The sequence below is a fragment of the Fusarium oxysporum genome, chromosome 1 (genome assembly GCF_000149955.1).
Source record: "Fusarium oxysporum f. sp. lycopersici 4287 chromosome 1, whole genome shotgun sequence".
Lineage (NCBI taxonomy): Eukaryota > Fungi > Ascomycota > Sordariomycetes > Hypocreales > Nectriaceae > Fusarium > Fusarium oxysporum.
The window spans coordinates 3189713-3212954 of NC_030986.1; the positions used below are offsets into that span (position 1 = coordinate 3189713).

At 49.8% G+C, this 23242-nt stretch overlaps 8 protein-coding genes across 9 annotated transcripts; 5 read left to right on the forward strand and 3 right to left on the reverse strand.

Annotated features, from left to right (window-relative positions):
* Positions 1–17: 17 nt before the first annotated feature.
* FOXG_00497 (T-complex protein 1 subunit delta) lies at positions 18–2050 on the forward strand. Its single transcript, XM_018376875.1, has 4 exons — positions 18–194; positions 248–299; positions 353–1008; positions 1059–2050. The coding sequence occupies exons 1-4, from the start codon at positions 132–134 to the stop codon at positions 1899–1901; spliced, it is 1614 nt and encodes a 537-aa protein (XP_018232503.1). The 5' UTR covers positions 18–131; the 3' UTR covers positions 1902–2050.
* A 106-nt stretch (positions 2051–2156) lies between these two features.
* On the forward strand, positions 2157–3058 carry FOXG_00498 (uncharacterized protein). The gene is made up of 3 exons (XM_018376876.1): positions 2157–2368; positions 2427–2539; positions 2596–3058. Exons 1-3 carry the CDS (start codon positions 2282–2284, stop codon positions 2771–2773), a joined length of 378 nt encoding a protein of 125 aa, XP_018232504.1. The 5' UTR covers positions 2157–2281; the 3' UTR covers positions 2774–3058.
* Positions 2929–3860, reverse strand: FOXG_00499 (cytochrome c oxidase assembly protein subunit 17). The gene is made up of 3 exons (XM_018376877.1): positions 3459–3860; positions 3333–3397; positions 2929–3276 (listed from the first exon to the last, which is right to left on the reverse strand). The coding sequence occupies exons 1-3, from the start codon at positions 3481–3483 to the stop codon at positions 3136–3138; spliced, it is 231 nt and encodes a 76-aa protein (XP_018232505.1). The 5' UTR covers positions 3484–3860; the 3' UTR covers positions 2929–3135.
* Positions 3702–5723, forward strand: FOXG_00500 (uncharacterized protein). 2 transcript variants are annotated; one of them, XM_018376878.1, is made up of 4 exons: positions 3702–4327; positions 4377–4772; positions 4825–5092; positions 5142–5723. In XM_018376878.1, the coding sequence occupies exons 1-4, from the start codon at positions 4271–4273 to the stop codon at positions 5420–5422; spliced, it is 1002 nt and encodes a 333-aa protein (XP_018232506.1). In that variant the 5' UTR covers positions 3702–4270; the 3' UTR covers positions 5423–5723. The 2 variants fall into 2 exon arrangements, with proteins under 2 accessions (XP_018232506.1, XP_018232507.1); XM_018376879.1 differs by having other exon boundaries at positions 3964–4327; positions 4825–5720.
* A 199-nt stretch (positions 5724–5922) lies between these two features.
* FOXG_00501 (uncharacterized protein) lies at positions 5923–7910 on the forward strand. The gene is made up of 2 exons (XM_018376880.1): positions 5923–5970; positions 6022–7910. Exon 2 carries the CDS (start codon positions 6598–6600, stop codon positions 7648–7650), a length of 1053 nt encoding a protein of 350 aa, XP_018232508.1. The 5' UTR covers positions 5923–5970; positions 6022–6597; the 3' UTR covers positions 7651–7910.
* On the reverse strand, positions 7897–10948 carry FOXG_00502 (uncharacterized protein). Its single transcript, XM_018376881.1, has 2 exons — positions 10585–10948; positions 7897–10528 (listed from the first exon to the last, which is right to left on the reverse strand). Exon 2 carries the CDS (start codon positions 10008–10010, stop codon positions 8403–8405), a length of 1608 nt encoding a protein of 535 aa, XP_018232509.1. The 5' UTR covers positions 10011–10528; positions 10585–10948; the 3' UTR covers positions 7897–8402.
* Positions 10949–12575: 1627 nt separating this feature from the next.
* On the forward strand, positions 12576–17690 carry FOXG_00503 (uncharacterized protein). Its single transcript, XM_018376882.1, has one exon. It carries the CDS (start codon positions 14617–14619, stop codon positions 17008–17010), a length of 2394 nt encoding a protein of 797 aa, XP_018232510.1. The 5' UTR covers positions 12576–14616; the 3' UTR covers positions 17011–17690.
* Positions 17490–23164, reverse strand: FOXG_00504 (bloom syndrome protein). Its single transcript, XM_018376883.1, has one exon. It carries the CDS (start codon positions 23034–23036, stop codon positions 18030–18032), a length of 5007 nt encoding a protein of 1668 aa, XP_018232511.1. The 5' UTR covers positions 23037–23164; the 3' UTR covers positions 17490–18029.
* Positions 23165–23242: the final 78 nt, after the last annotated feature.

Consider the following 23242-nt stretch of genomic DNA (forward strand, 5'->3'; position numbering starts at 1 on the left):
CATGGCGGAGTAGGGCAGCCTAGGGGGGGTGGGACATCTCCAAGAAGTCCAGTCGTATTCCTACAAAGCCCCGCCATCAACATCACTTCTTTACTTTGAGGATCTAGGGACCGCCAAATTATTATCAAAATATGTCTGCCCCGGTCGCAGCTCCAGCCCCTGCAGCGGGAGGCTCTAGCAATGCTACTTTCCGAGTATGAAGAGCTCCAGACAGGCTTTTGAGCTTCACCCCGCTGACTTTAGACAGGATAAGGAGAAGCCCATGGCGGTGCGCTCCTCGAACATTGTCGCCGCTAGAGGTAAGGCGCCTTTGGTGCAACAACAAGCTTCTCAAATATTAACGTTTGAACAGCTGTCGCGGACGCTATCCGAACCTCTCTCGGTCCCCGAGGAATGGACAAGATGATTCGAGGTGGAAAGGGCGAGACCATTATCACAAACGATGGAAATACTATGCTCAAGAGCATGTCTGTCATGCATCCCACAGCAAAGATGCTTGTCAACCTTTCTGGTGCCCAGGATGTTGAAGCTGGTGATGGTACAACATCTGTTGTCGTCATCTGCGGAAGTCTTCTCGGTGCTGCCGACCGACTTCTCTCCAAGGGCATCCACCCTTCCGTCATCTCCGAGTCCTTCCAACGAGCTGCCGCTGCTGCCGTCGAGGTCCTACACGATATGTCCCTCCCAATCACTCTGAGCGATACTTCCTCGTTACTGCAAGCTGCCAACACCTCTCTGTCGTCCAAGATTGTCTCCCAATATTCGAATTTGCTTGGACCCATGGCGGTGAACTCAGTGACTAAGACCATCGACCTAAAGACCGCCGATAACGTCGATCTTAAGAACATTCGAATTGTCAAGCGAGTTGGTGGAACGATTGAAGATAGTGAACTTGTTGATGGTCTCGTCCTTACCCAGCCTGTGCTCAAGAACGCTGGTGGTCCGGCCCGTATGGAGAAGGCTCGAATTGGTCTCATCCAATTCCAGCTGAGCCCCCCCAAGCCTGATGTATGTCCATTTCTGTCGTATGAGGAATATTTTTTACTTACAATCTATAGATGGAGAATACTATCCAGGTCAACGACTACCGACAAATGGACAAGATCGTTAAGGAGGAGCGATTATACCTCCTGAACATGGCCAAGAAGATTAAGAAGGCGAAGTGCAACGTTCTGTTCATTCAGAAATCCATCTTGCGAGATGCTGTCAACGATCTATCGCTACACTTCCTGGCTAAGCTTGGTATCCTTGCTGTTAAGGACATCGAGCGCGATGAGGTCGAATTCATCTGCAAGTCAACTGGCTGTAAACCCATCGCTGATATTGATTCTTTCACCGAGGATAAGCTGGGCTATGCGGACCTGGTTGAGGAAGTTCAGTCTTCTGGATCGCGCATGGTCAAGGTTACCGGCACCAAGTCTGTCGGCAAGACCGTTTCCGTGGTTGTACGAGGCGCCAACTCTCTGATCCTTGAGGAGGCCGAGCGAAGTCTGCACGATGCTCTTTGTGTGGTACGATGCTTGGTCAAGAAGAAGGCTCTCATCGCCGGTGGTGGTGCCCCTGAGATTGAAATTGCTGCACAGCTGTCCAAGCAAGCGCGCAGCTTGACAGGCACCGAGGCCATCTGCTGGAAGGCCTTTGCGGATGCTCTTGAGGTGATCCCCACCACACTGGCCGAGAACGCGGGTCTCAACAGTATCAAGGTGGTGACGGAGCTACGACACCGACACGAGATGGGCGAGAAGAATGCAGGAGTCAGTATCAAGTCCGGAGGAGTCAACACCAACATTTCCAAGGAGAATGTGTTGCAGCCTCTTCTTGTTAGCACAAGCGCGATCGAGCTGGCGGCTGAGACAGTCAAGATGATTCTGAGGATAGACGACATTGCTTTGACCCGATAGAGTGAGATATCCCCCAGCAGCATCTGCCTTGGGTTGTATGAAAATACCAAAATGGGTTCTGGATCTGCCAAAAGCATTGCATTTTATAGAGTATGGTGAAACCCATAATTTATGCGTGGTGATTAATTGAGTTCTTCCATTGTCATTCATTGTGTTGTATGTGCAAGGTACTCACCAGTGCTTAATGTTGGAGAATCGGTAGTGGAAGGCAAGTTCGCTCCTTCCATCTGCTACCTTGCGATACAAGTTGACTCGAGGTACCTGAGGTACCAAGAAAGGTTTGTTCGTACAAAATTCCAGCAACTCCTTTGGTCCAACCGAAGAATTTCAGCTTTACGATATTGATTCGTGCATTTACTTAGCTGCGATTTATCTCAGCCATGGCTTCAAGCAACAAATCCGATTATTCAAGCAATGAGGACGACAATCCCGATTTTGCTGCAAAAGCCCAGGGGCGCCTTTTACAGGTAAGACTCACAACGTTCTAACCTATAATCGGATTTTCTCTGACTCTTTCGATGGCAGTTGAAGAAGGGGCGAGATGAGCGTATGAATGCTATTGTTCAAGAGTCAGCTACAGGGATGGACAAGCTACGCACCAGCATCGCCAGGTTCCAACAAGATCGACGAACAAAAGAGTATGCATTTTAGCAGAGCCTTGAATGATTTCAAGGATTCAACTGACGACTGGTAGATTCCGCGCCGTTGCCATTTCTGTGACCAGGATTATTGAAGCAGTAGAGCGCAGGAAAGGCATTGAGCAGCAGATGGAAACACTCGTTTCTCGGCTAATCAACAAGACCCAGGAGGTTGAGAGCATGATGAAAACAGGCCTTCGAGGCAGGGAAGACGATGTGAAGAAGACTAAATGACTGGAACTCACGGCCATGTTTTCTTGTTGGGACATTTCATTCTTGGGGGTTTGAGGCAGGCCAGTGGAAACGAACCTGCGCATGAGCCTATGACGGACACTCACAATCAACGAACTCTCAAGCCTTTATGAGTTCTTCTCGCTACTCACATTGACCCGGCGGCCATCAAGGACAAGTCTTCAGGAATGCGCATCACTTACAAATTAAGAAGACATATCACGCCACTGCTGACCATCAATGTTTACGATATTCTCCGGAGGGGAACATGCATGGATTGCCCTTTATTCTACATTTATCGTATCTGTTATACATGGTCATATTCTATGGCCGAAGTCATTCCATCGTGTGAAGTTATGAATCTTTTACACCTGGTATCCAAATCCCGACATGCATGATCGGTACTGGTCGATTAGGGATTTGCAGTCGGCGGCAGGATCTTTTGCGTTAGAGAAGAGCATACACTCATCCCGCTTGGCCTTCTCGTCCTTGCACACACAGCAGGGCTTGAAGGGATGTTAGAATAGTAATTGAGAGCCGTTTTGACCAAGGAGAAGCTCACCTTGGGCTTGCTAGCAGCTGTGGTGGAAGGGGACGCAACATTTGCGGCGGCGCCCACGGGCGAAGCTATAGAGCCAAGTTAGTGTGAATTTAAGACCAATTGAGTGCTTGGGAGACTATAACATACAGATTGTTGTTTGAGCTGCGTCCATTGTGTCTAATTGTAATTCGTGGTTGTGAATTAACAAGTCAAGAAAATAGATCGTCGGCTAAGTTGACCTGAATGCAGCCATTCGTTTCCAATGGCGAAATGCGCCAGGGAGTCAGATTTCTAAGCTCTGCCTAGGCCGCTGACCAATCATTGCTTATGGCTCACGTGGAGTCGCGAGGACTTCGCGCTTCTCTTCTGACGTCATTTCTTTCCAGTCACGCAAATAATGCAGTGAGGTAGAGATCCATTGCGATGAGTGTTCCGATTTGGACTTGGGTACAAACATATCCAGCTCGATATCGCGGTTCTAACACATCGGTCTTGACGTTTACGAAATTACCAATCTGGGGAATAGGTCCCTGTAATTTGGAGCCGGTGTCTTCCGGGGACTGGCATCGCGGGTCCACCCGCTCTCCGGGCCTCACGGATTTACGCCGGCGACAAGGGCATATTCTCACTCGCCTAGTGAGATATCCTGCAACTTGAAGGTTGAAGGTGCAGCCGTATCCAATCATTTTACTAACGCTTTCCTCTGTTGGCTTACCACGGGCTCGTGAATCCATCCTGTGCTTTGCTCAGGCCCCTAATTGCGTGGGTCAGCCGCAAGTCCCAGTGAATCTGAACTGTAAATCGCTTTGTCTTAATGTGAATCTTGAGAAATACCGAGCCTTCCTCTCAACAGATCATCAGCTGCAGTTCTAGCTATAAAGCCAAAGGCTTCCGGACCCAGAGCAAACTCGCCAGGCATAAAAATACGGTCTTCATTCTATCTATTCAGCAACCCAACCATGATTAACATTGAGGAAATTCGTGCCCTCGGAAATGTCCATCCAGAATTTGAGCCTGTAAGTTGTCCAATACTCTTGGACATCACAAGTTATTCACAAACTTCAGATCATCAGAGCTCATAACCCAATGCTTAACGGATGGGATATGAACACTGACCTGGAATCTTTTCGCGAAATGATGGCTCAGGTGAAACAGTATCGACCTAAACCTGACGCGGCCACACTTTCATATCAGACTAAAGACTTCAAGATTCCTCTGAGAGATGCCTTTGAAGTTGACGCCAGATCATACATGCCCGATGGTGATGTGCCGACTGACGGACTTCCTGGGCTTGTTGTCTTTCACGGTGGTGGCTTCATCACAGGTGATCTTGACACTGAAGCAGGACTATGTGCCGAGTTCACAAAGCTTGGAGGCATTGCTGTGAATATTGATTACCGCCATGCTCCTGAACATGTGTTCCCCCAAGCTATCAACGATGCCTTTGATGCTACTATTTGGGTGAGTGACCCTTCATTCAAGAGACGAATGTGGCAATGCTGAAACTAGACAGGTATCTCAAAATGTGGACAAGCTTGGAATCAACCCGTCCAAAGGCTTCATCATTGGTGGTACCAGCTCAGGCGCCGACATCTCTCTGACCATCTCCCATCTGTATAGAGAAGCCGAGACCTTGCACCCTCTAACGGGTGTTTATGCTCCAATCACTTCTGGCGTGAATGATCAGACGGTCCCTGAAAGGTACAAGGAGTACTTCATCAGCTACGAGCAAAATGCCAAGGTCCCCGTGTTTAACGCAGAGTCGATGAAATTCGTTCACTGTATGCCTGCAATTCTCCCATGCCTAGGCTGTACTGACAAGTTTCACAGCGAAATATAGACCTGACCCAAAGAGCCCTCTCGCATTTCCGGTTGCATTCCCCAGTCATGCAAACCTTCCCAAGACTTACTTCCAGGCCTGTGGAATGGACCCTGTCAGAGACTGCAGCATTGTGCTTGAGCAAGTCTACAAGGACGAGGGAGTACCTACAAAGATTGACATCTACCCGGGTCTGCCTCATGCGTTTTGGGCCATCTTTCCAGAACTTGAGATATCGCAGAAGCGTGAGCGAGATGCTGTTGAGGGTCTAAAGTGGTTGCTGGCTGGTTAAAGGCCCCCGACGATGTCTATGCCATAGACAGATTGTTATTGCTCAGTTTCAATGAGTCAGACAAGCATGTTAAAATATCGAATCAGCACTGGTAGTCGTGTGTTTCCACGCGTGCGAAATGGTTGACGGCACAGGTGACGTAGACCAGCCGTGTAAGTGGGCAAACTCAAGCAGCTGTGGCCCAAAGTGCGAATCTTTGGAGGTCTTGGAAATAAAGCAGAATAAAAGAACAAGAGCATTTAGAAACCGTCTACTAATTTGAATATTTACTAAATCAAAAAAATCTAAGTTTCCGGAGAACACCTCTCTGAGATGAGCGTGTTGAGACTGAATCTCATGTTCAACTGTCTTTTAAAGGAAAACTATCTCTCACACAGCGCGCTTGACAAAGTGCTCAAGCAAATCTTGTTATTAATGTCAAGCTTAATCTCAGAGCCCAGTAGACAATCAATTAGAGGCCACGCGGCTGCTGGCAGACTGATTGATCTAATCTGATGTGGCGATGATGTGTACTATTGCTGAATGACTCAGCAGTCGGCTGAAATTAGGTAGCGCGTATTTTCTTCCCAACGAATCGTCGCTAATTATAATTCTTTGAGTTGCTTTTGCCTTCGAATAAGCTCGGATAGTATTGTCTGCGAAAAGTCGCCATTCGCACATTACGATAGTGCGAAAACACAAACCGGCGCCGAGTTAACGAACTCGGAGTGTGGCCCAATTTATCCGCCCCCAGTGTTTTATTGGTCTCGGGACCGATCATGCTCCCTCATGCAACCCCAGACCTTATTCTCTGGAGGCGATTTCAAGGAGATGTGAGTGTGCGAGTGGCCGCGCGGCAACAAGAATGTCCCGAATCAAACGCATTTGCCTTCTCTGCTGATCCAAATGGTTCGACCAATTCATGTAAGTCTGGTACGTGTGTGTATTGTGCCTAGTCAAGGTTACGATGCGGGTTACGCATGTGTGTCTAGATCTCGCCTCCTAGCGGATGAGATGCCCCATCTGGCAGCCCGTCTCAATGGAGAATTTTTTTATATAAATCGCATGCTATGTCGACATGGTACGATATTTACCACCAGCTTACTCTACATCATCTACATTTATAAACACTCTTGACCTCTCCTCACTATCATCATTTACTATAAACCTTACTTGATAAGTATACATTACACAAAATGAGTCGACAACCAAACCCATTCAACAATGCAAACTTCTGGGACTTTGTTCAGCACTTTGACCCCAATCAAGCAACTGGCCGGGGAGTAGATCACCAGACTGAGACTCCATTTCCCTCTTTCATGGCGGGTTTCCCCTTTGGTTCGCCAGCTGGCCCTCACCCTCCTCACCATCCTCATCCCCATGGGCATGGACATGGTCCACGAGGACCTCCTCCGCCCCCTGAGGCTGACGGCTTCGTCTGGGGTCCTTGGTTCTCTGGCGAAGGTGCTCCCGACAGTCGAATCCGCAATGAGCAACGCCAGCAGGCAAACGAGACTCAGCAAGCTACCAGCAGTGAAAGTCACGAGTCTGACGAGACCATGAATGTCCCTGACCCCGAAGAAGTTGCTCCTGAAGAGAATCAGTGCGGAGCTCGGCCTGAATGGGCTGGGCGAGGCCGTGGCCGTGGCCGTGGAGGCCCTCGATGCGGTCGAGGTCGAGGCCGCGGTGGCTTCCCCCACGGTCCTCACCATGGTTCTCACCATGGTCCTCATCACGGCCCTCATCCTCCCCCTCCCCCCTACGGTGGCCCCTTTGACCTTTCTGGTCTCTTCCGCGGATGGGGCAATCATCCTTTCTTTCGCAACATGCGCGAGCAGTTCCAAGAGAACCAGAACCAGGAACAAGACACCAATGACTCATCCGACTCCTCCTTCAACCCACCTATCGACATCTTCAACACCGAGAAGTCATATGTCATTCACGTCGCCCTCCCCGGCGCAAAGAAGGAGGATATTGGTGTGAACTGGGATGCCGACCGCAACCTTCTTAAGATCGCAGGCGTCGTCCACCGCCCTGGCGATGAAGCCTTCCTCAGCACTCTCAGCTCTGGCGAGCGCAAGGTCGGCATGTTTGAACGCAACGTAGCTCTGCCGCCCACGGGAGCAGATGAGCGCGACGAGGTTGACGGTCTGGGCATCACCGCCAAGATGGAGGACGGTGTCCTGGCTATCACTGTGCCTAAGGCTGAGAAAGAGTGGACTGAGATCCACAAGATCGATATTGAGTAAGGATTGGAAAGGTTGGAAATGATATGTTATGATATCCACACTTGTAATGGAGTTTGGTAGCTGCTATGGCTTTTGGTCAGTTTCACGATAAGGTCGTTTTAGCTTCTCGTTTTAATTTGGGCTCTGTTGGCGCGAATACCTAAAGTAGGTACGATATATATATATTTATTCAGAGGCGGAAAAAGAAAAGAAGAAGAAGAAAAATAAGAGAAAAATAAATACATACATATATTAATTTATCAAAATCTTCATTTGCGGACGTGACTAGTCCCTGTAAGCCTTTCTGATCCAAGTTCATATGTCAGAGTGGAGAATCAAGGTGATGAGTATAGTGTATTTACGTTATTTATTCAGTCTAACAGCTTAAAGCTGAACATGTCTTCATCCGCGTTAAGCCTATGCAATGGGTATATGCTAGAATGTAGTGGGAGTTCTGTCTAAGAAGAAAAGGGCGTTGCCGGGCTCTCCAAGCCGGTGGTGTTTAAGAAGGTGAATATAAAGTAACGTGCTTCAAAGTGCTTTCGTCATGCCGGTGGAACAAAAGAGGTCGGTATGCTCTTTGCGCAATATGCAATTTCCGATGATCTTTCCAGGGTAAAAAAGTGAAGGAATAACAAAGAAAATAAAAGTGAAAACCAGCAAAGTGAACTCCTGTGTAGTCCTCAACGTCCAATCATTAGGGTATTAGTGAATCGAGCTGGGCATGTCCCTCGTCACTTCAGAAACAAAAAAGAGTGTGTAAGATTCGCTTGCTATAACTCAAGCTCGCGAGTGATTTCCTCGCGCACATGGCGAGACCACTTGAGAATGGCGGTCTCAAAATCAACCCAGACCTGTGGAGATGTGTTGTACTGGACTCCGAGCACATCGACTTTCAACATGACCTCGAAGCGCAGTTCGGCAGCTTTGACCCAGTATCGTAAGTTATCAGCGCAGCGATAGGGCTTCTGGGTATCGGTGTGAAAGCTTCCAATGGCACCAAATCGTCTTCGTGATTTGTGCACAACGGCATTGTGAAGCTTAACCAGTCGCACACCATTCTGCATGGCTTCGAGGAAAGGAGTAGGCTTCGCATCTGCAGGCGACATTGACTTCCATTCTGGTAAAGGTTCAGAAGCCGTGTCCATGGACATGAGAAACGCCCGTTCCCGCTCCAATTCGCGACCAGACCAGTCGCCCTTGAGCCATGTCCAGCCGACCCGTTCAGCCCTCTCCGCATCTTCGATCTCCTGTTCCTTTTTCAAGATGTCGAAGACACTCTCGACCCAGTCATTCATCGTTTTGATCTCCTCTTGCCTCATGCCTTCTTTGAAATTTCGGGTGGCCATCTGCCTTAATGTTTCCATGACAGCTAGCAGGTCTGCCCTGACTTGCTTCTCGGGTTTAATAGAGTCAAGACGGTCAGGCAGTTCGTGTGCTGTGTAGTAGATTTTTGCCGCGCGGATTGCCAGCGTAACAACATCGAGAATATGCATTCCTTGCAGCTCAAACCATCCTTGTGTGTTTTCCGCTGGCATGTTGGGGTAATCGGGGGCACTGGACGGTGCCTCGTAAGTACCGGTTCTTCGCGCCTCAACTTCATTCAGTGCCTTCTTGGCGTCGCCAAGCGTTTGCTCGAGTTCTGACTTGAGCTCCAGAATGGTAGGTGGCTTAGGGACCACCTTTTCACGGTGGTGATACGTACTCACAGTCGGTGGGAGCATATCACCGCCAAGATCACTGAAGTTGTCCTCATAGTAATCATCCAGCTCCTCGATAGGAGACTCAACAAGGTCGGTGCCGAAGCCCTGGGAGCTGAAATCTGGGCTGCTGTCAGTAGAGGCGTATGACGAGTCAAAATCCGAGCCCACGATCTTGGGCAAAGCTTCGGCATTCGTGTCCAAGGAAGAGAGATCCAGGGTGGCGCGCTGCTGCTTCTTCCTGGCCAGTTGACCACCCTTGCCGTCAAGTAGGCCTGTTCGAGCAAAATAGTACTGCAGATGCGCGATGCTGCCCAGGCTCATCACACTCTCGCGGGATCGGGCGCTGGCGGCAAAATCAGTTCCTTGCGGCCGCATATATCCCCGTCGGCGACTCCTGCCGTCAAAGTTATAACTGGAGTGACGAGAAATGGCCGAAATATCTGAATGGCGATTCTTCAGCGTGCTAGTGTCGAGGCTTCCGGTGGAATGACGGTTGAATTTCTCAATGCCCAGAGCATCCCGAGGATTGGCATCGTTACTGCCATGCGACCAAGAGGATGTCGTCGACAAGCAGCGAGAGAGCTCTGGGCATGCGCCGATAGCTGGTGTTGGAAGAGCGTCTGGAGGCGGGGAGTCGCAGCGAAATGACGGTGTCTGATCGTTGGTGGCAGCCATCATGCTATGGATGCTATGCTGGTAGCGTGCTAAACAAAAGAGCGTGCAGAGTGCGATAGAGCTTGAACTTGATTTATCGATGCGTAGTAGTACAGTAGTCGACCGACCCTCGCGAGATCAACCTCGTGACTTTTGACAGTGACGTTGTGTCTGTGAACAATGATCTGCACTTACACAGATTCACAAACACGAGAAATGAGGTCCCACACGATATCTCGGGGATAGCTTGGCCTGGAAATTGGGGCTTGATAATGGATCAGCCCGGGAACTGCGACTGGGTTGCGCTGCGGCTGAGGGACAATGATTGAGAGAGCGAATAACAGAAAAGGCGAGGATCGAATATAAACAGTAATCGAGGGGTAGCAAAGACAGAAGACAGGACAGCAAGACAAGATGAGACCAGGTAAGGAGGGGGAGGAATTAGATTAATTAAAAAGTTGACGGCGACAAGACGGGAAGGGGAAATTCAATGGATGAATGATTTCCAGGGGGTTTCCAATGGCGATGGGGCGACCTGATGCCTGGATTCAGTCAGTGGTTGGCGGGACAGGCACGGGCAAAGCCAGGGTAAAATTACACATCCAGTTCTCCAATTCTCACGGATACCGACTGGACAGCGAAGGGCCAACGCGTGACAGGGGTGATTAAACGGCGATGGAGAAGCTAAGCTGCTGGTCGTAAACAGAGCAAGGATTGAAGAAAGATTTCGTGTTTTCCAGAAGCCGCGTGTCGTCAGGGTTTATCGGTAGAGCAGGAGCAGGAGCAGGAGCAGGAGGGAGGTAGAGGGAGAGTCGATACGTTTTCTAGGTATTCGTTTATCGTGATGGCGGTTTGAGACGTATCTAGAGTCGACAAAGAGCTACCAGATACTTATTATGGCCTGGGACAAAAGAGGATTAAGATTGGCATCACAGACGCCAAAGACAGGGAAAGCAGCTGCAATACACAGGGACAAATTGCAAGACCATCCAGTAAGCCCTACAAGTAATAAAGCTCGAATAAGAGGCTGTTGACAGGACACATCTGACCACCCGTTCCTTGAGCTTGGAACAATTGGTATAGTAGGCGTTTATCAACACGACAAATTGCACGGTCAGATGTCAGGGATGAAGAAATAGATGGGGTCAAGGGGAGGATCGAATATGGAGCAATAGCATCGGCATCATTAGCACAGCAGCGAAGCTCTTTTAATATCACAATTGTCGATAACCGACAGCACGCCAGTATCATATCCCCGGGCAACGTGCAATTGTACAAGAACGGATCGTGGGTTTGCAGATTCAGAGGGCTAGACCTCTAGCACAGGCTTTATCGGACACACTAATCTCCTCCAGGTTGATTGGAATTCTTGCTTGCCTGCACTGGGCCCGTTGCTATGGGCATCAACAATTACGAGTTTCAGACTTTCATTGGAACTCCATCCCGATGACGACAAGGAGCCGTTTACAAGAAAGCTCCGTGCTCAACAAAGGCCATTGGAACCCCGTGAAAGTCGAACCTGGGGCTCGGGACGGGCCCGATGGTTAATTCTTCCGTTATTGGGTTTATGCACTTGAAATGCAGACTTCCACTATCAGCCGGTTGTTACAGCTCAAGCTTTCTGAAATCTAACCGTAATTGGTGAATGAATACCTAGATTGATGTTGATACCTCTGTGCATATGCTATTGCCACTGTTTATTTTCTTTTTCCTCTCCAAGGTTCATCAATAAATGATTCTGGTAAGAGTGTAGCTTTCTGACGACTGCTGCCAATTGTGATCTAACAAATGGCATATTCTGCCTGCTCTATTGCAACGCATCTTCTCCAGAATGACTTCTCTTCGTGGCTCCGTACAGTTCAATGTCTGTTAATTCGAGACTGAATACATATGATATTCTGTTCCCAACCAACTAATTGTCCACTTTACAAGCTTCCTCACTTTAAGCAACCTCTGGATCGACAGCAGCCTATCCATGAACTGGTCGATACGCTAATTCCGACCGGCTGCTGCTAGGCGAGATCATTGACCAGGGATGTACCTCTTCACACAATTCGCAAGCAAATCAGAGGCAGCCTATGATCCAATCCCGGCAGTTATCCCAGGTCAGTGTGCATCAACCTAGCATACTACGTAGCATGTAATATTAACATCGTCCTTTCCTGCGTCCAAGTATTGTACAAAGAGACGAGACTACGAATAGGTGGGTATGGAATTCAAAATCCTCAACTGTACTCCTTCCTGCGGGCTTCTTGTCTCTTTGCAGAGTGCTGAGAGAAATGACTCCGTGTTCATCTGAGCTTGTACCCGTTGCTTTAACGACACCTCATAAACCTTCTTTATGCTGAGGTCTTTGACTTTTAGTGGCTTCCATCTTACCTCGTTTGGCCTTTCTCTTTGACTATCGTTCTGATTGCCGGATTGAGATTAACTTTTATTGTTCACTCTATTCTTTTCCCCACGGTTTTTTATACAAACAGAACTCCCAGTTATTTTCGCCGGCCTTGGCTACCAACCTTGTACCTGCCGAAACCTAGCCTATTCCATGCCTCTGGCCCTTCCATTTAGGTATCCTCATCTAATAAGTCACCAATCTTCAAGACCTTAAGTTGCCAGCAAGATTTTCTTTAACCTTTGACTACAAGCGTTTGACTACAAACTCATCTTTGTTGGTTTTTCTCTCCTGCCAACTACAACTCTACCTTTCTCCACTTACGACAGTCATTTCATCTTAGACACATCTTATTATTCTCTTTTCAAATACTCTGTCCGAAACTTTGGCCCCCTTTTGTCCCCGCCTGACACTCTCTGTCTCTATGTCCCCATCGGACGATAACCGTGTTGCTCTCGTTTGATGAGAGTTCAAATACTTCGGTCCCATCTGAACTTTCCTCTGCGACAACATTTGATCCGACTGTTCTTGTTGTACTCTTCACCAACGCACCTGTCCTGCCGATGTGCTTATCATTTGTCTACCTGTTTGAGCTAGGCGAGGTTATAGCTTGAGGCCGAGACGACAGCTCCTAATCGACTCAAACGGCAGTGTATGACCGTTTGACTGTTCATTGCTGATCCACCAGGGAATTGGGCCGCCTGCTTCTATTATTGCAGTTACTTCTGCACTCCTGCAGCAGTCTCTTGCGCTTATTGTGCGCTGCCTTACCTCCAATCAGTGGCTGGCAGTCTGGTAAGCTGTGCTACAGAGGACCCTCAAAACTTGGCCGCTAGCTCCACCTAAGCTATCATTGACAGCAACCCTCAGCCCATCCATCACATCCTAGATGTGCATGTGCATGTGAGAGCGTTGTAATTCATTCGACCACTCTCCCTCCAACTTTCTGCCCCGACACTGTCATTGGGGTTCGTATTGGCCTCAGCGATCACGGCTACGCAATACCATGACAGCTGATAGCGCACGGTTGGGCCAGAGTGATTAGTGGCACTGAAAGGCAAGATATTTGTCTCAGGGAGATAGAAGGAGAGGCTCTGAGTGCATAAGGACACTCTGTGACAGTTACGCAGAAAAAGTTGGAGATTTCACGCCTCACCAACAATCATCCAATCTGTCCTGTCTTATTTTTTCCATCTGCGCATTGACGGGTTACAAAGAACATTTCGCTTCTGGATCTCGAGTGCCCAAACCCATCCAACAAATCCTGGCTTCTGGACCTGGATCTGCACTTCATAACTTGGACTGGTACAACCAATTTCTTACCAGGTTTCCAGCTGTCCCTCGCTTTTCGAGGGGCCAACTCCAACGATTAGATGAACACCGGCGATCTGAACGCGACGACCTCTGCCGTCAAAGATAACAACGACAGCGACTGGATGCCAAAGGCTGATCCCTTTTTATCAACGCCTGCTGCAAGCCCTGAAACTAACCGACCTACCGACGTGGGCGAGCTTACCAGCGGCAACTGCTACAGTGACCAGGACCATGATGTGCCCACGGACAGCCTGCTGAATTTCGCTGATGTCCCTGGTCAACTATCTCACCTGCCATTCAACCCTGGTTCTGCCAATCCCTCCTCCACCTACACCCCAGATCCTAATTCCAGCTTGCTCACTTTCTCATCTTCCATTATTGACACGACTCCGACTTCGTCTGCCTCGTCTGTCACCGATACGCCCACGACTAGCACGACTGTTGGTGCCTCAGCCGCGACAACCCCTGCCACGATAACAAAAATAACGTCAACGTCAACAAACGCTCTTCTCCCGTTTCCTACTCCAACGTCGCCCCTACCATCATCTGCTCTTCGCAAGACCTCACCAGGATTAGCTGCCCGACTAAAAGCTTTGGGATTTGGCGCCCAAAAATTCTCTACGCCCCCGATAACGCCTCAAAACGATCGCATCGGCCGTCTGAACGAGGATCAGCTTCGACAGCTCGACGAGAAGCACCAAGCGGGTTCAGTCAAATCGGTCATCGCCCGGCGCGGTCGCCCGTGGAAGGGCGCCGGTGCTTCTTCCTCACCAAAGCCCGTCGCCCACGACCCCAATCTTGAGCTACCGCCGTTCAAGGTCGAGATTCCCGAGTCTACCGTGGCCTTGTTGCCCGAGATTCAGACCCCCGAACCCCTGGACATGGACACTCAAAAGTATCGTCTCCCTGACCACACCAACGGCAATGGGACAAAGGTCACCCTGGACACTCGTCGCGAACACATCGAGCGCACCACACGCCCTCCATCTCCTGATAGTGCAGGCCTACCTCCTCCTCCTCCACCCCCGAAGGGATACACCACCGATCGCAACTTCTACGCCGGCTACGCCCCCGACCGATTACGTTCCTAGCCTCAACTCATATTTCACACCTGGCCATAACCGCCCCGGTTCTATATACACACTATCGCGCGCTTCTTTTGCCTCTCAGCTTGCTCAATTAACGTCACTGCAACTCCCAGATGCGGAATCGCTAGCGAGCCAGGTTACTGCTATTCCAACGGCTCAGGTGGCTGCCAAAGCCCTGATCAATGCTGCCGAGCAAATCAGGAGTTGGATATCCAAGGCATCGGAGGTTGTGGAAGGCCTGGATAGCGAAGATGATGTCGAGTGGGCTGCAGCTGGTGGTCGCGAGGGCCTGGCTGAAGTAGAAATGGCTATTACTCGCTTTGAGGAGCTTGTCAAAGCCTATGTTGGAGCTATCGAGCAGTTGCAAAACAGGAAAGATGTTGCCAATGTATCTGTGCAAGACCTGACCCAAGCTGTTTCGCAAATGGAGTCAGTCATTCATGAGTGGGAGAAAATCCGCAGGACGCTACATGTGGTAAGAGCTCAGGTGGAAATAGCTATGGAGTGGGAGGAACTTTGGAACAACGTTCTCGGAGATGTACAAGGGGAAATGGACGAACTCAGCAGATTGGTATTTGAGATGGAAGAACGACGCCACAAGAGCTTGATGGCTGCCAACGCTGACAGTGTTGACATTGGGGACCTTGAGACAATTGTGGAAGAGAACCCTATTCAGGCAGCTCGACTGCAGGCACCAAGTCGTTATAGCCTTCCGACCTTTCCAGTAACACCTAACTCACCAGGCACGCCCACCTTGTCGCAGGACGACTCGAGTTTACTGGCTCTGTTTGCTCGAATGCAGCCCTTGAGGGCATCTCTTGACTTCCTGCCGATGCGGCTGTCCATGTTTGAGGCGAGGGCCCAGCCATCGTTTCCCACAGCCTGTGAGGAGCTAAACATGCGTCGTGAAGGACTTGATGCTAGCTACAAGAAGCTAGAGAAGGATGCTGAGTCGCTGCGCAAGGAGTTAGGAGAGGATCGATGGGTTATTGTTTTCCGAGGTGCTGGTAGGCAAGCGCAGAAGATGCAAGAGTCTGTCGAGCGCTCTCTTCTCAAACTTAGAGAGGCTGCCGACTCCGGTATGCATCTGACTAACCAGCCTGCTATGATGAAGAAGTTGGAAAGCTACGAGGCCAAAAGAATGCATTACGGGCCAGCCATTGAGCGTGTCCTCTCAATCATCGACAAGGGTGTCAGTGAGCGGCTAACAGTTAATGGTGAGATTCTGCGTTTGCATAACGACATGCAAAATAGGTGGCAGGCTTTGAAACAGCAGATGAAAGATGCAGAGTCATTGATTGAGGAAATTCATGCAGATAAGGGTCAGCAGCTACGGGATTCCATCTCCAGTATGCTCTCAAACGATCGCTCAACCTTAGGTAGCGGACGTGAAACCCCCGGCAGCTCACCACCATCGTCGGTTATCATGTCGAGTTTGGGACTGGATCCTCATACGCCATTATCAAAAAACCCAAAAGTACGGGCTACGCCAGGTGCTGCCAACCGCCAAATTCCCTCGAACCGTCGACACTCTTCACTGCCAGCACCAACATCACAAACAAGCAGGAAATCGGGTTTCTCTCGCCTTTCCACTATCACAGGCTCTTCGTCTACTGCCAGTCTGCCGCCCAGCCAGATTAAAAGACCAGATTCGAAGCTTGCACACCGCCCACGTTGGAACGCTTCGACAAATACGTCAGATGTCGATACTGGTCACAACTTTAAACCTCTTACGCTAACGACACCGAGTCCATATGCTAAGAAGAGCCCTGTCGCACACAAATCTGCTGGCTCAACTACACCAGGTTCTGGTACCTCAAAGCTACCGACTTTGCGCAGCCCTCTAGCACGTGCCTCATCAGCGTCTCCCAGAGTCGACGAAACGCCGACTAGAGGCAGTCATTCAAACCTCTCATTCCGGGAGAGGCTTGCGTCTCCTGGTGCAAACTCTCAGCCATTGCCAAAGCCACGGCTGGCTTCTCATCAATCAACAACGGCCCTCTCCGGCAGACGCTCGTCTCTACAGGCCTCAAGATCTATCGGACCCGATGGAGACCGGCACAGCAGGCCTGCTAGCTCTCTTGCTATGTCTACAAGGAGGATTAGTCTTCTACCTCAGCCCACAGAAACCGGTCGGGCCAGCCCTGCCTCTGTCTCGAGTATTCGGTCTACAATGCGTAAACCTTCTCCTGCTGAGCCGAAAGATTCAAAGCCCAGATGGAGGCACTAAAAGCTATACACCTCTACTGCAGCATAGCGTGTTAACAGCCTCACCCAGGAACGATGCTTTCCGTTCCAATGTAACATCATATTCCATCGATTTGACTTCGTTATACGAACCTCGTGGCCTCGCTATCGGCCTCAACATTATCAAAGAGCTTGGCGTACCATTTACGAAATAATTCTTTTCAGCAGCATGGCGTACCAGGTTAACATCAAGACGGTTGACGGAGTTTGGGACATAACTTAAGGGATGACACAGTCTTGCTCTCCCGTTTTCTTTGTCTGGACTCCGTAGTCCCCAGCCACGAGTCAAAACTCTTTCGCTCAACATTTTCTTTCTTTTTGTGCCAAATTGTGCACGATGTGCTGGAATTAGGACGGAGAAGAAGGAAGCTAAGTGGTAATCTAGGCTGGCACACTATTGCTGCATCGCAACATTCGCATCACATGCTTCCGCTCGACGAGCTGCCTGTCTAGATGTAGAAAGCACTCTAATCAAAGAAGTAAAGGGTTCTATGCTAACAGTTCCCAAAAGCAGAACGTTTCTGGTCCATAGTATGATTTCTCTTTCATTATTGTGTGCATGTTTGTGACAATCAGGCTTTATTTTCCTCGATGCCATGGCACAGGTGGCTTACTTAGCTACCTTAATGTATAAATGCAAGCCTAGACTAATGCAAAGCTCCTTGTTTATGCGTGCGTCCCAGAAACGCCGAGGGTTGTGTGGTGTATAAAATCGAAACAAGTTGAAGCCCCCAATCGCCGCCCATGCAGAAGAAACACCGTCAACTCCCGCCCGCTCAAAAATCACTGTCATCTACCTAATGTTTGGAGTTTCGATTCTTCAAAGCTTCGTGGGAAAGGGGTATGATCATAGAAGGGAGAAACAAGTGCCCATGCATGTCATTGAAATATTCATCATCCATCCTCCACTTCCTCCCTGCCAATTGTATCCGTATCCATATCTCCATGTTCTAATAGTGTCGGGTTCGTGAATCAAAAAGAAAGGTGCACTTGATCTCTGCATTACATGGGCATCAACCCTATCCCGCTCTTCTTGAGCGTCTTTGGGGCGCTGCCGGAGGTTCTGCCTACTGTCGATGAGCCGCTAGCTTTACGGCTGGAGCTGGCACCAGTACTTCTGCGTTTTGTCACGCCACTTGTAGGCTTCTTGCTGGGGTATCTTTTCCCCCCTGTGTACCTCTTCGTGCCTCCACTGCTCTTACTAGACGCTCGCGTCTTGGTCTGAGCTTGTGTGCTGCCTAGGGTCTGAAGCCTGCTGTGAAATGCCTGCACATCTGGCCTTGAGCTGCCGTTGAAGTAGTGCGAATCCTCGCCGTCTTCGTCCTCGAGGCCTTCATCATCCATCTCGACTTCCGAGCTGATAAGGTCCACCACGTCCTGATCTCGGCTATCACTCCGAGGATCCATGGCTTCTCGATAGTGATTGTAGTGTTTTTGCAAAATGCGGAGGATCCTAGGACCGTAATCGTTGACTTTGTCGGGGTCGATGCTTGGGATCCTGCGCATCTTCTCGAGGGAGGTAGTCCAATGAATAGCCATGAGTCGGAAGTCTTTGTCGGTAAACAAAGGCCTTCTCAAGCTTTTCTGGTTGCGAATCTTCTCCTCTGTTTGCTTTGCTTCCCTTACAAAACTTTCAACCATGTCTCGGTGTATTTCATCCAGGCTTCCCAGGTCGGTATCGACCAATATCGGCGGCCCGGAAGTACGAGAGGGTGGCTTCGCGGGCCGATGTTGGGGGAGATTGTCAAAGGCGTCGTCGTAGTCATCATCATCGTCCACTACAAAACCTGCATCCTCCCACGAGTATGCTGTTTGCCCAGTGTTCCCGCGATCAGTCTCGGTCGTCCGCGACTTCTTTTTCTGCCGGCCGACAGGCGAAGAAACGTACGTTGAGGGCATATTCGAGGCTTCTTCCTCGGCCGATGCCTTGCTGCCTTTCTTGGAGCGAGACTTGGGGGTTTTCTTGGCTGCACCAGGCTCCGGCACCTGAATCGACAGCATCAACCTACGTTGACCCGAGAGGAACGATCGATATGTTGGTCCAAGACGTAGATATTGAATCGCCATGCCATGGCGACCAACCTGATTATCCTCATTGAAAGCCTTTTCGGCCGATAACTTGTCGATGACTCGGATCAGCTCATGTTTCTTAAGGCCCTTTGCCATGCCATGCCACTCGTCAGAAAGTTCTGCTTCATTCGCGGGGTACTTTTTACCCAAGAGAATATCGGAGCATTGCACTGCCGTGATGCGGTTCTGGGCTTGGACAACTTTGATGGCAGCAACGGCATATTCAGAAAAGTCTTGTTGCTCGAAAGTCAACCCAGCCTTGCAGTTGTCGCAGCTTTTTCTGCATTGTGCTGCAGAAAAGTCTTCCCCAAAATAGCGAAGAATCTCAGTTCTTCGACAATCAGATTTGTTGTCACAAAAAGCCGTAACTCTATTCAGCATAGACATTTGGCGCTCTTTTTGATCGTGGCTACCATCTCCATCCGCAATCAGCTTCTTCAGGACTCTTATGTCCGCCTTTCCGTAGAAAAGAATGCAGTCAGAAGGATTGCCATCTCTGCCTGCGCGGCCAGTCTCCTGATAATAGCCTTCCAGGCTCTTTGGAAGACCATGGTGTATAACGAACCTCACATCAGGCTTGTCAATACCCATTCCAAATGCGATTGTAGCAACCACAACTTTAACATGTCCTCTCTGCCAGGAATTCTGAACCTCGACCTTTTCCTGGGGATCGCAACCTGCGTGATAAAACCTGGCCGCGATACCGTTACCCGAGAGGCTCTCAGCAACCTTTTCAGCGTTCTTTCGTGAGATAGTATAGACAATTCCACTCTGATTTGCATATCTGGAATGAATAAGAGAAGAAATTGCATCCATAACCTTCTCGTTTGTTGTCTTCGGGCGGACTTCGTAGTACAGATTCGGGCGGTTGAAGCTTTGTGAGAAAATCTGGCAGTTGTCCATTCCAAGGTTGTGCCTGATATCGACAATGACATTCTTGGTCGCGGTAGCTGTGAGGGCCATAACAGGCACTCCTGGGTACTTTTGGCGTACTTGACCAAGTATCTTGTAGTCTGGGCGGAAATCATGACCCCATTGACTGACGCAGTGTGCCTCATCGATCACAAGACGTGCGAATTTCCCTTTACGATGAAGCGTTTCCAGCCCGCTGTTGAAATTGACATTTTTGCTCACCATCTCCGGGGTAACATATAATAGTTCCAGAAAGTGTTCCGGGCTTTTCTCATTGAAAGCACTCATGACTTGCCTCTTGTATTCAGCTGAGCACTCTCCATTGAACGCAACGGCCTGTATCCCCAAAGCTTTCATATGATCAACCTGGTCTTGCATCAGGCTGAGCAATGGCGACACAACAATTGTGACACCACGAGTTTTTCCAGTCTTGACAACAGCCGGCAGTTGGTAGCACAGTGACTTGCCGCCGCCCGTCGGCATTAGTACAAAGGCATCTTGGCCTCCAAGCGTAGCATTGATTGCCTCGAGCTGGTTGCAACGGAAACCCTTCATTCTGAACCGATCTTTAAGCATCCTCTGGACCTCGGATGACCATGGGTACTTCATCAGCTGGGCAGGGATCGCTTCAGAAGCCATCAAGGGTAGCGACTTTTTTGATATCGCTCGTAACTTTGCCGCTGCTGGCGCATTACCTGACGTCTCTGAAAAGATCTTTCTCTGGTCTTGCGATTCGGGTGCCAGAGATTGACGGGTCTCGTAGTCCTGTGCAAAAGCGAGCATCTCCTCATCGTCGCTGAAATCACTGAATTCATCGCACGCTCGGTGATGTGTCGCTTGCGGCGTCCGTCGGCTACTACTACTCAGATGCGGGAATATGTTTGGAGGCCGGGCCTGGGTACGAGACTGAATGTCTTCCGGATCCGACGGCTCTTCGTCACTGACATCAAACTCTGCATCCACAGGGATGAGACTTGCTGGCCTAGATTTAAGTATCCGTCCCTGTTGATAAGGCGCTCCTGACGCTCTTGTAGGATCTCTTGGGAATAGTGCAGAAGGGTCGTCATCCTCCTGTGAAAGAACGCTTAGCCCTTGCGATGCTTCAATTCTAGAGGCTGGGGGGTTCCAAGCGTTTGTTTTGGGTAACTGAGTCTGATGAACCACTTGTGTGCCCGTTTCGCTAGCTGGGATGGCATCTCGCGAAGCCATCGACATATTGACATTGTTTTGAAAGACGGGTTGAGTACCTAGTACGACAACTGGTGCAGGGGCTGGACCAAGATGTGAGGTCTTAGTGGTCGCAAGAAACCCGCCAACATCGAGCCTAGCATCCCGAATGCTTTTAAGGAGGCCATCTTCAACTTCTTGGATTTCATCAGTAAGATCATCTAACCGAACTTCGTCCTCGTCTGTATCGAGACTCTCCTCATAGGCTTGAGCGATCTGCTGGGCCAGCCTCTCTCGTTTCTCGCCGAGGATTCTGTATTCTTCGACTGGGCCAGCGAGTTCAGCGATAGCAGATCGTTGCCGTTTCAGACGCTCCTTCTCAGCCTTGACCTCTGCACGCTGCGGTTTCGACCATCTTTCGTTTATTGCCTGCGAAAACTTCTTTCCATTTTCTTGAATGAGTCTATCGAGAAACTCCGCCCAATTGGTCAAGGCATTTGAGTCGGAAGCCAATTGCTTGAGGAGAACCGGTTCTTGGCTGGAGGGAGGAAAGGCCCCGCCACGTGACTCGTGAAGACTATCGCCAGCTATCGGTCTATTGGACTGTGAGCTGTTTGTTGTGCTTGTTGGCTCGCCAGTAATAGTTGAGCCAGACGAAATTTGACGTTGGGAGGTCGTATGGAGGTCAATCTTGACAGCCGATATAGGAGGCTTGAGCTCCGGCGACTCAACGCTGTCGCTTCCGACCGTGGAAGCCTTCAAAATAGTGAGAGAGTCATTATGAGACGGCGGTGTAAGAAACTCGTCATCAGAGTCGGGAATAACTAGCTCATCCCCTGTAGGTATTGTATTTGGCGGTAGTGATGGTGCTCGAGGTGGTGATTTGGTATCTCCAGAGCTTGCGGGTGCCTTCAATGGGTTTGTAGAACCTTTCAGGTCCTGGTTGGACTCATTTAAGGGGGCTGTTCTCTTTTCGCGGACAAACTGGTTGCGAACCCGAGTTGAAGGCGACAACATAACATGGTCTTCCTCGCTAATTGATGGGATGTCGCGGATTTGACGAGCTCGAGTACTAGACAGTCCATTCTTGCGTCGAGCGGATCGTGTCGGGCTTGGAGGTGGAGGTTCGGTGCCTAGAAGTTCGTAGACGTCGGGTAGATCACCGAAATCGCTAAATTCCTCTTTGGAAATCTCATTGCTCTTCCTCTTCCTACCGCTTGACACGGCCGGCTCGGGTTCTGGTCGAGTCGCATAGTCTTCGCGCCATAGCTTCACGTCACTATCGAAAGACAATGAATCGGAAGAAGCAAAGGTATCGTCGGTCAAGTCCATATAATCGATACCGCCAGTCTTGAGCTCTGGGAAGTCGGGACTACTCGTGGGCTGTCGGGCTGGAGCCGACACTGGAACTTGTGTTTTTTCGGGTGGCGACTCATTCGATCGTTTGACAATAACATCTCGCTGGGTTGAAATGTCCTGAGTGGCAGCTGAAGGCGTAGAGAATTGCTGTGGTTTGGAAACAAGGCTGGGTTTCTTGGCTTTCGAGCTGAGCACAAGGCGTCCCATGGCGTCTTCCTCGTCGTCGAATATCACCTGGTCCGTCTGCCGCGATATTGGACCCAATCCAGCCCGTCCATTGGATGTACCGGACGCGTCGCTTCTCCCTCGAGTAACGACTTCGGGGCGGTCAGATGTAGTAGTCCGTATGTTCTGTCGTGCTTGGGAGCTTGAGTGTTGAGATTGAGGCAAGCTAATCTGAGAAGAGTCGCTACAGACTGGAAAAGATGGCGTTACAGGCTTGGAGCAGGCTTGATCATTCAATAGCCAGGACAGATGCTCGGCAAGGTTGTTGCGAGTCATGAAGCCGACACTATGATGTCGGAGCGTCTTTCAGCTGCCTTTGTCAGAAACATCGAGTAGTTGGTATATTGTGATATCTCGAGTCGTGGCAAAATGATTGAATTTGGAAAAGCTCTGCTTGTTATCATGGCCCAGGGTTCGAAGGTGGCTGTCCCGCTCTAGCGCGTCACGCGTTTGGTACTAAAGTGGGAGGTGCGAGAGCACGT

What these genes read in the sequence shown, in the direction of transcription:
- FOXG_00504 (XM_018376883.1), bottom strand. Translation starts at nt 23,036, where the DNA reads ATGACTCGCAACAACCTTGCCGAGCATCTGTCCTGGCTATTGAATGAT.
- FOXG_00499 (XM_018376877.1), bottom strand. Translation starts at nt 3,483, where the DNA reads ATGGACGCAGCTCAAACAACAATCT. An exon ending in CGCAGCTCAAACAACAATCT is followed by an intron (nt 3,398 to 3,458) that starts GTATGTTATAGT and finishes TTGGCTCTATAG; the next exon opens with CTTCGCCCGTGGGCGCCGCC. An exon ending in CAGCTGCTAGCAAGCCCAAG is followed by an intron (nt 3,277 to 3,332) that starts GTGAGCTTCTCC and finishes CATCCCTTCAAG; the next exon opens with CCCTGCTGTGTGTGCAAGGA.
- FOXG_00502 (XM_018376881.1), bottom strand. Translation starts at nt 10,010, where the DNA reads ATGATGGCTGCCACCAACGATCAGACACCGTCATTTCGCTGCGACTCC.
- FOXG_00500 (XM_018376878.1), top strand. Translation starts at nt 4,271, where the DNA reads ATGATTAACATTGAGGAAATTCGTGCCCTCGGAAATGTCCATCCAGAA. An exon ending in TCCATCCAGAATTTGAGCCT is followed by an intron (nt 4,328 to 4,376) that starts GTAAGTTGTCCA and finishes CACAAACTTCAG; the next exon opens with ATCATCAGAGCTCATAACCC. An exon ending in CCTTTGATGCTACTATTTGG is followed by an intron (nt 4,773 to 4,824) that starts GTGAGTGACCCT and finishes GAAACTAGACAG; the next exon opens with GTATCTCAAAATGTGGACAA.
- FOXG_00501 (XM_018376880.1), top strand. Translation starts at nt 6,598, where the DNA reads ATGAGTCGACAACCAAACCCATTCAACAATGCAAACTTCTGGGACTTT.
- FOXG_00498 (XM_018376876.1), top strand. Translation starts at nt 2,282, where the DNA reads ATGGCTTCAAGCAACAAATCCGATTATTCAAGCAATGAGGACGACAAT. An exon ending in CCCAGGGGCGCCTTTTACAG is followed by an intron (nt 2,369 to 2,426) that starts GTAAGACTCACA and finishes TTTCGATGGCAG; the next exon opens with TTGAAGAAGGGGCGAGATGA. An exon ending in CAAGATCGACGAACAAAAGA is followed by an intron (nt 2,540 to 2,595) that starts GTATGCATTTTA and finishes GACGACTGGTAG; the next exon opens with ATTCCGCGCCGTTGCCATTT.
- FOXG_00503 (XM_018376882.1), top strand. Translation starts at nt 14,617, where the DNA reads ATGGGACAAAGGTCACCCTGGACACTCGTCGCGAACACATCGAGCGCA.
- FOXG_00497 (XM_018376875.1), top strand. Translation starts at nt 132, where the DNA reads ATGTCTGCCCCGGTCGCAGCTCCAGCCCCTGCAGCGGGAGGCTCTAGC. An exon ending in CTAGCAATGCTACTTTCCGA is followed by an intron (nt 195 to 247) that starts GTATGAAGAGCT and finishes GACTTTAGACAG; the next exon opens with GATAAGGAGAAGCCCATGGC. An exon ending in GAACATTGTCGCCGCTAGAG is followed by an intron (nt 300 to 352) that starts GTAAGGCGCCTT and finishes ACGTTTGAACAG; the next exon opens with CTGTCGCGGACGCTATCCGA.